The sequence below is a fragment of the Cryptotermes secundus genome, unplaced genomic scaffold (assembly GCF_002891405.2).
Source record: "Cryptotermes secundus unplaced genomic scaffold, Csec_1.0 scaffold646, whole genome shotgun sequence".
Classification (NCBI taxonomy): Eukaryota; Metazoa; Arthropoda; class Insecta; order Blattodea; family Kalotermitidae; genus Cryptotermes; species Cryptotermes secundus.
In genome coordinates, this window is record NW_019722433.1 from 1,005,779 (window position 1) to 1,018,581 (window position 12,803).

Consider the following 12,803-nt stretch of genomic DNA (forward strand, 5'->3'; position numbering starts at 1 on the left):
GTACTATACAGACGGTGGCAGCTCTAGAACTGTTATGGATATGATATCTGATGCTCTCAAGCCGGTGACTATGAATATTTCTGGGATGTCACACCGCGTGGATGTGGGTGACGTCACAAACGTTTCGGAGGTACATACTGTCTCCACATTCCGTGTCCAAGTGTCTAGGTTGGTGAGTTTCTTTTTAGGTTCATGAGATCGCTTTGCTCTCTGTATGTTTGTACATCTCCCCTACTCCTGAAATCCTCCTGCCCTTGCTGGGCAACGGCTCGGTAAACATATTTCCGCGGTAATAAATACAGACGTTTGGACGCATCGTGTTCTATGAGGTCAGTATCCTATCAATTAGTAGACAATTAATTCTTCCTACAACTTATTTTTATTCATGGCATTCTGTTTTGAAGAACAAAGGAGGAAGAGAGTGTAGAGTGGGAATTGGTGTCTCGTCTGAACCAACAGGAACTGTGGACCTGCGCAGACGGCCCATTTAAGGGTCCAAGATTGCGCCATTTTTTTTAATAAGACGTCGTGTAGTGTGGTAGGTGTTTAAGATGTTTCGGAGGACTGTACTGCCTCCATATTTAGGGTAAAAGCAGGGTAAGCAAGCATCTGCGAAACGTCAGTAGATACGTACCTACCACACTACCTGCCGTCGTGTCCTACACGTCACTAAACGCCATGCTGTAGATGTCCACCTCTTCAAGCGCATAATTTTATCAGGAAACAAGTGTTAGAAGCAGCACCGTTGCCACTCAAAATAATTATCAGCAGGCTCGCTTACTTTTTACAGATATTTATTAGTTATTTAAATTTGAAGTAATTTAAGATTACCTAGTTATCATTTTCAATGTCAGGTGGGTCCCTGTCACTACGGTCTGGCGCGTCCTCAGGTTGCGGATGGAGGAGACGCCCTCCAGTTTTGGAGGGAAGCTGCGAATATATTGAATAAGCAGTCGCGGACAGCTGACAAGAGGTGGTCCTCCAGCTTGGGGGTTGGGCGTGGGGCTAACAACTCCTCACCGTAAAAATCATTATGTTACGAAAATGAACACAAAGCCTCAGACCTGAACGGATTCCTTGGATTAACGACCTAAGCTAATGAAAATGGATGTGAGATTTGGTACTTGGAATGTATGAAGTTTGTATAGGGCAGGTTCACTCAGGGGAGTGGCAGAAGATCTTAAAATCTTAGAGAGATAGGATGGGATGGTATGGATTGGATAGATCTTGCTCAGGATAGGGACCAGTGGAAGGCTCTTGTGAAGACGGTAATAAACCTTCGGGTTCCATAAAATGCTGGGAAATTCTTGAGTAGCTGCAGAATTGGCGGTTCCTCCAGAAGGGCTCAGCTCCACGCGTAAGTAAGTTATCAGTTTGCATCTGAACAAATTGCATTGCCGGAAGGTCGCGGGTTCAAGTCCAGATGAGGTCATGAAATTTTTTCAATTTACCTAATCCTTCCGGCCGCGGCCCTGAGATCGACTCAGCCTCTAACAGAAACGAGTACCAGGATATAATTAAATAATTTTCCTGAGGAGTAAAGCGCGGCCGGCGCGTAAGGCTGACAAACTTACCTCCATCTTTGAGCCGATTGTCTAGATAATGTGGGAGCCTCAACGTCTCACAACCCTATGGACTTTCACGGCCTGGTGCAGGGATAGCTTTACTTACTTTACTTTATTTTAATGTTGTATTTCGCAAAATTAATACAGGAAGAATCTGCTTCTAGCAGAGAACTGGTTTCCGATAGTTCCAGTCAGAATAGAGCCAGTCCTAGGCAGTCATTTTATGTGAGTTATTGTAATTGATCGTGGTTACGAGTGACTGTACAAGAAGGTACTAATAAATCCAATCATATAATCCAAACTCGTTATTAATGTGAAGATATCTGTGTTCTGAGATATAACGTCATGTAATAAATTTCAGATTGCTACTTGCTTAATGGTTATTTCTTGTTAGCTTCTTTTTCGACACTGACGAAGTAGGCGTAATTTTCTTTTCGAATCTTATTCAGGCTGGTTTATGATTATAATTTTTTTTCAATGGGATGAGACTGAGTCCACTTGGTACTTCGGTCACTATTTGGCCCATTGTACCAGTCACAGATGATGATGATGATGATTATGATGATGATGGGGGTAATCATTGTGAAACAATCAATGGAATGAGAATTGGCAGGGGAAACTAAAGTACTCGGAGCAAACCGGCCCCAGTGCTACTTTATCCACCACAAATCCCACATGACCTGACCAGGGCTCGAACCCGGATCGCCGCGGTGGGAAGCCGGCGACTAACCGCCTTAGCTGTGGCACGGCCTACAATTACGATTATGAATACCACTACTTGCATTTCTGTCGGACTAGACCCTCTGGTTTATTACCGTTTACAATTAATCTGAAAATTTGAATGTTACAGACAGTTGGCAAAACTCCTTTGGATGGGGATCAGTCTGTCACAAGGCCTCTACTTAAAGAGAATAACACATACACACAAAAGAGAATGCAGACGCACGTAATTCCTCTATTGGAATTCGAACCAAAGGCCCCAGTGTTCGAGTGGACGAAGGTATTTCTTATTTTACACATAACTTCGAAAACAACGGAATTATATCTGAAGTAGACGAAAACCGAGGGCAATGACGTAAGAAAAATCTCAAGAACCTTATATGGAAAAATATGTTTTCTATTGGAGTACACTTTCGCACGCTTATGACCTGTAATGACCATTCATTTCAGTCACTGGTTATTATAGTCGAGATCGCTGACTGGAGCATTTAAATGTGTGCGTTATGTTATAATACTCACCCTGGCGTTGGTTTTCCAGCGAGGGAACTGAGGCTGATAACGACCTGTCACCACGTCAATCCCCATTACACCATGATAGTTTGGACGTGGCTCATCTAAGCTGGTCATGCCAATGGTGCCCCACGTAAAGGCGAGTTCACTGCACTTCCTCTTCCACACCTATCAAGGTAACGGGCAAAACAAGTCATTTCAGAACGCACTTACGCATTTAAATTGTTATTCAATTCAGCTGAATTACACTTCGCAAAGCAGAACCCCATTATAAAGAATGTGCTGCACAATGCAGTACGCAACGTTACGTGAGAGTAATTTGAAGTTTATTAAGCTTACTAAAATTAGAAATAATGAAACCATTACACTGACCACGAGGTCTTCTACTCTTCGAACAGCGGGGCATAGATTTGAATCTTATTCAATACATGGAATTACGTCTGCGTACGTTCTGCGCCTGTTGTTTTGAGTCAGTATAGGCACTGCGATGAACCGATCCCCCATCTAAGGAATTCTTACAACTGTCATTGAACTTTATAATTTCAGAAGTTAATTTTGAATTCTAACAGGGTAGAAGACATAATCTGTAAAGCTTGAAGAAGAAGAAGAAGAAGAAGAGGAAGAAACGTAAATTAGCGTAAATCTGCTGTACCGAATTTTAAAAAAATCCGCGTAAAATTTAGAGGCAATATGGAAATGTCCGTTTATGATACACGTATTATGCCAACGGGGCTTTATTAAAGATCAATGTAACTGAAAACCGGAAGAGACCAACAGCTTTCAGTGAAAGCATCCCATATCGACTTACAAGGATAAATCTCCAACACTTTGAGCCGATTCACACACACAGACTGACAGACATTACCCCCCTGGACGACATGGAGAAGTGAAAATCCTTGCCCCACTGGGACTCGAACTCCGACCAATTGGTCGTCCAGCCCGTAGCCAGTCGCTATACCGACTGAGCTATTCCGGCTCTACAGTTATTCTTTAAATTCTTATGAAAAGCCAACGGACTTTCGGAGAAACAGGTCGCCTCCATCTTCAGGATCGAAATACCAGCGTGAAGCAGGTTGAAAGCAGAGCTCTGCTTGCCACTTATTCAAAATAATTAACCGACTGCAATGAACATAAATGTTTGAGTCTAAATTTAAAAACACGCTTAGAAATAGAGCTTTTTCCCATACCGATCCAGTATATTAGATAATTTACATAAATTCTGAAGGAAATTCATCGTGTATCTGAAAAAGGGCCCCATTCTACCAAAGCCTGATATATAAAATAAGGCTTGAACTCTTATTCCAGTCTATAATTTTCGTTTCAAGTATTTTCAGCTACTTTGTACACTTAACGACTTGTAACGAAGAAACAATTTATGCCTCCGTGAAGTGTACTACAATGCCTAAGTGTATATTATTTTAAATTTACTGATTTCCTATTTATTACATTTCTGTTTACAGTCAATGAGTTACACATGCTTCACATTAGTTACTGTATGTTTAATCATGCACTGACGACTCTTCGTACGATTCACACATTCTTCAGTAATTAGCGCTTGCATGCCAAATTCTTTCTTGAGATCTTCCACTGTCTAACATCAATTCACCTAGAGTTAAAAAGAAACATCACATTCAAGAGAGTCTATCGGTACCTGCATCCTTCCTACTATTTGTATTCAATTTAATTACCTTGTAGGAAATCTTCTAAAAATTGTACTAATGTTTATGTAAATATATGTATGTACTTTTGGTGACATAAATATGGTCTGTGTTTATATATTTTGTGCACCCATAGTGTATTCTGTTATTTCCTGCTATATGTAAGGACGAAAAAGTTGGTGGAAGAGGGATATTGTGAAGTGACGCCTGAAAGCCGGAGTAGTTGAGTCAGCTCAAAGTTAATTTCCTAGGCAACGAGTATTAACAGAGCATGTTCCTGTGACATCGGCATACCATTGGACTATTATACATGCACTTCCAATGAAACACTCGACTAGGCATACAGGTTACTGCGGAACTGGAGGGGTTTCCGTGTAGTAACGCGAGCTTAGGCAGACAGTTACCGCAGATACGAAATACAGACATCTTCGTGGCGGTGTCTGCTATCATGGTCGCCTAAGAATTATAACCAGAGTTCAGAACTGAAGGCAGAGTTCAGTAGCTCAGAAGCGAAGCCAGAAGACAGAAGTAAGAGTCGAGTCCAGAAAACCAGAGGCGCAAGATGCAGACGAAGGTGAGGGATTGGGTATCCAGGAGTTGAACGTGCGAATTATTATAAACGAGTGTACTTGTGTTAGTGATGTCAAATAAAACTAATCGTCAAATCAAGAATCCACAGATATTAGTCACGGAACCCTGGACACGTGACAATATTTTGTAGAGGTACGCACAAAAATTCCGCGCACTGACCTGGGATCGAACTCTGGAATATTTTGAATGAGAGCTCCGCATCTCGTCTCATACCAACACCCCAAGTTCTCTTTGTGCATGTACGCCTATACATGTCACATTAGAACCCAAATTTATTAGCTAGAATGGCCACTTCATTATTGTAATATTGTTAACTGTTCCATAATGAATATTCCTCTACACTCTATTTGCTGACTTGACGTCTGTTCTTATTCTTATCCTATTCTGTACTTTAACACTCTTGTCACGTTGTCTAATAGGAGAGTTTTGAAGCAGTCTTTAACATAAAATATGATTTTAATTATTGTCGGGTTTTCGGTGGCCTGTAATTTTGAAACCAGAAACAAAAATTAAAGCTCTTTATGGGATATTACTCCAATTATGCAGAACTGATTATGAATAAAAATACTTTCTGAATTACACATTCATATTATGTAAGCTGTTTTATTTATCTGTTTTTGGTTTGAAAAATATAGACCACGGAAACCTCGACAGTAATTTAGAATCACACTATACATTTGTGAATTCATGCTTTGTCCGTTGCTACTGTTCTGGCTGTCACAGCATGTGGGCTATTTTGGGCGTCCTTTCACTTCGCCAGCCACAGGATACAAGGCGAGATTTTTCTTTTTAAACACTGCTTCTGAGAAAACGTGTGCCAACTTATTTTCTGCTCCTTAGAAATAAATACAAAGATGATGATCTGTAACCGTTCCACTGCTACGCAACTTATTTAATGTAATCAACTTTATTAATTTGAAAGCTTAATTGTTCAAATTGAAATGCAGTGAACAAGGGTAGTGTGACATAGGTCAATTTTTGTATGTAAGGGTAAGCGTTCCCCAAGCTTACAACAAGAGACAGGAAGACACCCGTCAAAGGTTTATTAGTGAAAGCTGCGTTAAAGAATAGAGTAAAGAAATCTTTTGTAAATTCAATACTTGGCAGTTTGTGCATGCCATAACTTAAAAAGAGTGAAGTTTTTAGGGCCCAAGCGACGCTTAAGCATTTGTCACTTTCTGACAGAAATACGTTGGAGTCAAAAATCCTTAAACGCTTGTAAGCTTTAAGCGGAGTGGAGGAATATCTAATTAAGATACTCCTATTTTTCAAAATTAGCCAATCACTAAAATTTAAGGGTGTGACAGGGCAGTGACGCTGGTGAAAGCAGGAATTGAATGTTTGAGGAAGCGTCATGTTTTAGCATCATTCTGAAACCAGGGGTCGTGAGAAACAGATGTAAAGTCGGAAAGGGGGACTCGTTAGAAAGAGATGTAAATTCGGAAACCGGGAGTTGAAAGAAACAGACGTAAATTCGGAAACCTGAGTCGTAGAATTAGCCGCAAAAAAGTTACACACCGGGCTCCGAAGCAGTTAGACATAAAGGTTACTGACATTGAAACTGTATCAAAAGTGATTAACAAGTGTTCAATATAATTCGTCCAAACTTGAGATGTGCTTGTGATTTGTTGTGTTTAATTTATTCCTTTCTGAGTTGTGGCCCGTTCAAGGCTCTGAGATAAGAGGTACTCAGCTCTACCAAATCAACAAAACCCCCTCCTTTAAAATAACCCTGAGATAAATTTAGCAACAAGAGAGAAGAACCTACTAGAGGCGACCCAGCGTGAGAAGAAGGAAGGAGGTGAGGAAAAAGGGCGGTAAGAGAGAATGAGGAGTTCTAATTGATTATTCTGATGATATTTGTGATAATACGTAGAACTATATTTAAGATATTATTTTTTTTACTAATTCTTTGTTAAAAATATAACTTCAACTAATTCCTGCTTACAACACTCAGAATTAATGGCGCATTAATTTTTATCAAACGGGTTTCTTTCTCCTGATTTTTAATTTGAACAATAAAAGATTACCTTGTGTTCATGGTTCCCTTTTATTCGGGCTTATAAGGCAATATGCTGTAAAATTAATGTGAAATTGTCCCTAAGCATAATCAAGTACGACTCCATAACGACGTATGGGGGAATGGGCATATGGCTGCAAACATTCTTAAACTCGTCACTAAATCTTTTTTTATTGCTAGCGGGGTTGGGCTAAGTCCCTTGTTCTGCGGTCACTTCTGGCCTATTGTACCAGCCCCAGATGATAGGTGAGGGTGATTGTGGAGCAATTGGTGGAATGAAGATTGGCAGGGGAAACCGAAGTACTCGGAGAAAACCTGCCCCAGCGCCATTTTGTCCACCACAAATCCCACTTGACCAGACCCGGGATCGAATCCGGGCCGCCGCGGTGGGAAGCCAGCGACTAACCGCTTGAGCTATGGAGCGGCCAACGGCACTAAATATAGATAAGAAGACAGTTTCACACCATGGCTGCTTTATCCCTGCAGAAAGAGCACGTGTACCATTAGACAGGCGACTGGGAGGACCCCATAAGCGGTCTGCAATCGTAGAGAAGACAAAATCCTCTGTTCTTGCCAGAAATCGAACCCCGATTTCCAAGTCGTCCAACCTCTAGTTTAGTCTGTATAGTGGCTGAGCTATTTCGATTTTCGCACAATGACGCTGACAAACTTTGTGTGAAATATATTTTATCTATAACAAATGAACAGTCAGGGATGCAGACTCGAGGAGAAAGCATCTGGAAACTGTGAGTACTCTATATTTAGGTCTGAGAAAGGAAGCATTTCTCTCGGTTTGTCCTCAGAGACACTAAAAGATAAATGGCATGCAAGTTTCATTTCCGTCCGAGATATTGTGAAGAGAGAGAGACATTCAGTTTGAATGCTGCTGGGGTAGGAGTATGGCGCTTTTCTAAAGAAACCGTGGCAGGGAGTTTATAATGCACTCTACAGAGTGGTTCGCGGCTTACTTTGCTGGATGGTCTGTCAGATGGATCGCAAGTCCACATGAAACCCTGAAACACGTAAAACACTGGCTATGAACCAGGGGCACGCGGTAGCTTAGTTGGTTGAGGCACTGTACTAAGTACAAGCCGAAGTTCGCAGGTTCGATTCCCGGTGAGGTCTTTGGTATTTTTCAGTTGATCTAATGTTTTCAGCAGCACTATGGTCCTGGGGTCGACTCAGCCTCTAACATAAATTATATCAGGAATCTTCCTGGCCGTAAAGGGCGGCCGGCGCGTGAGATGACAACCTCACCGCCATCTGTGAGTCGATGGTCTAGAATGTGGAAGCCTCGATGTCTGACAGCACTATGGGCCTCCACGGCTTCCTAGCAGGTACAGCTTTACCTTTTTTACCTTTATTGGCCATGAACCGTCTTAATTTAGCAACGAGACTATGTAGGGGTTCGATATCCTGCGATGGCATTGGTTTAATTCCTTTATCACGTCAACAGTTCTGACTCCTGTCATTATGTTCAGACATGAGCGGAATATGTTGCTGACATCTTCCTTGACCCTGTGCAGAGATGTGGGGTGTGTAGCGCCCACGTCTCAAACACGCGTTAACAAATAACGGTTTCATGCGTAGCTGTACATTCTATTACGCTACTGTTTTGAGTATTATATATTGTTAGTATAGAATAAAGAAAACTGTTATATTCTCGTACGACGGTTGCACCTTTAATTGCGACTGTAATCCTTGGATTTTTATCGTCGTTTACATTTATGAATGGGATGTGTGATTAAGCTGAATAACAGGTTAATACTTCCGGAATTTGTAATACTTGTGTTTATTTCTGTACGTCCTGTATTGTAATGTTGATAGAATCCTTTCTTCCCTAAAACTTTGGAAATGTAGTCCCTTTAAGGAATTACCAGCATGTTTTAACCGCATGAACAGTGGGAAATAAATCTTAATCTCCGCGTACTTCTTTTCCTACATTTATGGTTGACCGCCCTACTGTAACGCCTCAGTGAATCAGACATACAATACAACTCCTTTGTCCGCCTCTGGGTACTGCACGTTATTATGACGTAACTCGCATCTGCTGCAGAACGGGCAAAACGCTGCTATCGACGCGTGCGCTTGCGCACCTGTGCTACATATTATTCCGATCCAACAAAGGCACGGCTCCAAATATGAACGAAATTACGTGTTTACTGTGTCTGTATACTTTTACTCTGTACATAGCCCACCCTGAATTTCATATCTTCAGTTTGAATGTTTTCATACTCTCTTATAGGCTTAAATCGTTTTCGTTCTTAGCTACATTCCATCTTTACTTGTCTGATCCCCGGAGCCTATGGGTCCTATGCATTTCTTGTTCAGTTGCTTATTTATTTATTCGTAATCTACTTTCCTTATTTTGAAAATAAAATAAGGTATATGAGATCAACTTTCTCTCTGTGTATCCGTCTCTGTATGCACCATAACATTTAAGGCTTTTCGGGCTTATGAAGCTTATGAGATCACCTTGCTGTCAGTGTGTCTGCTCTTCATCACTATTTTTTTGGTTTTCTATGCAGTCCGTGTCGTATCAAAGGAAAACAGACGATTAGTTCTTACAAGAAGTTGCACTGCATGCCTCACATGCAGCCCTCCCATTGTTAACATCAAAAATTCGCCCTAATATAGCCCTCCCAACGTTATCATAAAAAATTACTATAATGCACCCCTTCCAGCGCCATAAAAATATATAACATATAAAAAAATCCGATTATATGCTCTACCTATACCAGAAGGACAAGCGGGCACTGCCTGGGAACCTTCAAAATTGGAGATATAGTTCCTTAACCCCCCCCACAATGTAGTGTCTCTCACTACCACCCCACTACTTCTTCTTCTTCTTACAAGAACTTCTTGTAGGTTAATGGGCGTTTTAACGACACTCTAAGCAGGTCAGTCTACGGAGCACAGAATGGTAGAAGGGCTGGTCCTGAATGAATTGTAAAAACTATGGAAGGATGCGATTGTGGGCTAGTTCAAGGCAATAATATCCCGGGATTCGCTTGATAGGACTGAAGGAACCCACAGAAAATCTCGTTCGGGAGAGTCAGAGTTACCTTCTGAAATTCGGATCGGGCACATCCCGAATACAAGTCAAACGTGATATTGCTTGAGTAAACTTGTGAAACATCTCAGAAATGGGAGACGGAGATTGTAAATTACAAGTAAAAGACTAATCCGTGACCATTAGAGATTGTAGATGTGTAACAAGAAATAAGAGAGGACCTGGTGAATGACCGTTCTATTTTAACTCCTGTCTCGTTCATCTACTCTGCATAAACCTCCCAGTCCATTCAGTGATATTCCGAATTATTCCGTAGAATACAAATATTAAACGAATTACATACTAAGAAAACTCCGTGACCTGTAGTCCGCAAGCAAACTATACCGACCGAGCGACCGCCGCTTGTCGGCGAAGTTAGTGCCAACTATAGCCGTTAGACGGTGTCGCGTGGTCAGCTCAAGGAATCCCCACGGCCGGTAATCTTGGGTTTCTAGACCGAAACGAATTACATGTTTAATACAAACCTGTTGCCTTATGCCATACTGACACTAAAAGAACAGGGATAGCTCAGCCAACGCAGTGGTTAGGATACGGGCTGGACAACAGTAGAATCGGCACCAATCTCTCCGCAGGAGAAAGAAACACCTCTCTTTTCCATTACGTCTAGGTCAGCTCTGACCCCAACTCAGGTTAGGAGCAAATGGTAACTCGGTGTGAACTGGTAAGGCGGAAAGGCGGTCACGGCGCAAAGCTGACTACTCACCTGCAGTTAAATCAGACGTTGGAAATGTTTGGAACTGTAGCCTCACCCCTCCGCCCCCATAGGTCGTCATGTGGTGGTTTTAAATTAGGCACAGAGGCAGTTTTAACCTATTACTTTTATTCATGTTTAAAGGGAATGTATATGAAATTCCATCGTTTCTTACTTTAATACACGGCAACAAAACAAAAAGATTGCATTTACCGAGTTTTAATGTCCGGTTATGAACATAACTCTCATTCTTATCAATAAGTAAATGGGGGAAAAAGTTTGATTTACCTCTCTTTCGCTTTGTATGGCGCTTTCTAGGGCTATAAATGTCGCTTCAAACCCAAGTTTAAGTACAGGAAAACAAAACATGTCTCTATAATCTATTTTCAGTTCATAGTATGTTTTCATTAAAACAATAAATTAAACTATATTCTTTTTGTGATTAAAATTTCATCATTAGCTTTGGTTTGGATATTTTATTTATGGTGCTTTGCTATACAAAATGCTAATAATTAAACTATTCATATGGTACACGTTCTCTTAATTTCACAGATATATAACTCAGTTCTCAAAGATATACACGTACGTGGAAATAAATATATGACGCTTGGCTGGCTTATAGTGTTTCGGTCCGCATTTATATTTACACAACCAGTCTCATGTTAGTACTGACAATGGAGTTGTCATTACAAAATTGACCCTGCTAGCCAATCGGCATCGGGGGTTCGTTCCCCGGGCGTAAAGCGGCCTAGACGTGAAGCTGGCCACTCACCTCTCTCTAGTGCCAGTGTCTAGAACAGTGCAGCTATAACTCCAGTCCCAATGTGCCTCCTTGGCGTGGTCCTTAATTAATCAAGCACAGGGACAACTTTACTGTTTAAGTCAACTTTCTATTATGGAGACCGATGTTATAAGGAATCTGTACTTACCTCTAAAAATACTGTCACCCAGAGAACGTTGAAGACGCAAAAGAAAGCGATGCTCTCGGAGGACAGGAACAGCTGCAAGAAACCGAGGACCATCGGGACCAGCAGAGATGTCGTGTAGAAGCCGAGGAAGGTGAAATAAAGTGCTACGGCTTCTCCGAAATACAACCTGATCTCCTCTGCATAAGCATAAAGGAGAAATGTCTGTGATTATGTTCATTAATCAGTCAGTAAAATAGATAAATTCATAAATCATACCATATACGTCTCATTTTCAAGTTAGGTATGCACAGCTAAACGGTTCTTGCGCATGCGCAACATTTGCGGATAAGCTATATTGATCATTAAATACGTGTGTTAGATTTCTTCATGAGGTTTGTTTTAAATACTGTTAGCTGTATTGAACGTATAGCGAATTTTTTAGATAAGTTACACTGAAGATGCACGTAGAAAAGCATAGACCACGTAACATGTCCACTTGTTTCCGTCTCTAATGCAACATAAACTTTTATTTTAAAGTATCATTAATTTCACATTTTATTTTACTGTTAATTAATTGAAACCGCTCCACTGTATCAGCTCATGTGTCAGTCTGTTACATGCTGCTACTGCAAGTCATCGTTTTTTGAGAAGCTATGCCCACACTTCACTCACGCTACTTTCCTATTAAGGCATTCACGTTGTCCTCTTGGCGCGCAGCTCTTCCTAATTGGGCGTGTATCGCGGAATACAAGGGGTACACGCCCGCCTTTATATTAGGTTAGTTTTCATGACATGTAATCAAATCTGGTTCTGGATAATATATTTCTCACAATAATATAATGTTTCTTGAGATGTTCTTAAATTACAGACAGTATATAAGGCAAGAATGCCGGTCACGGTAGCCGAGCGGTCTAAGTCTAAGGCATGCACTGTCTTCTCTTGCTCGGAAACCGGGATCGTGGGTTCGAATCCCACTCAGGGCATGGATGTTTGTGTGCGTTTTTCTGTGTTTGTCTACAGGTAGAGGCCTTGCGACGAGCTGATCACTCGCCCAAGGAGTCCTACCG

The 12,803-nt window shown here is 41.2% G+C and overlaps 1 protein-coding gene across 1 annotated transcript in view; it reads right to left on the minus strand.

Moving 5' to 3' along the window:
• LOC111861419 (anoctamin-10) overlaps nucleotides 1-12,803 on the minus strand; it is a 63,242-nt gene that overhangs the window by 21,750 nt on the left and 28,689 nt on the right. Inside the window, exon 7 of the mRNA XM_023845964.2 lies at nucleotides 2,805-2,963. Coding sequence (XP_023701732.1) covers nucleotides 2,805-2,963 — 159 coding nt within the window. The remainder of the gene's footprint in view (nucleotides 1-2,804; nucleotides 2,964-12,803) is intronic.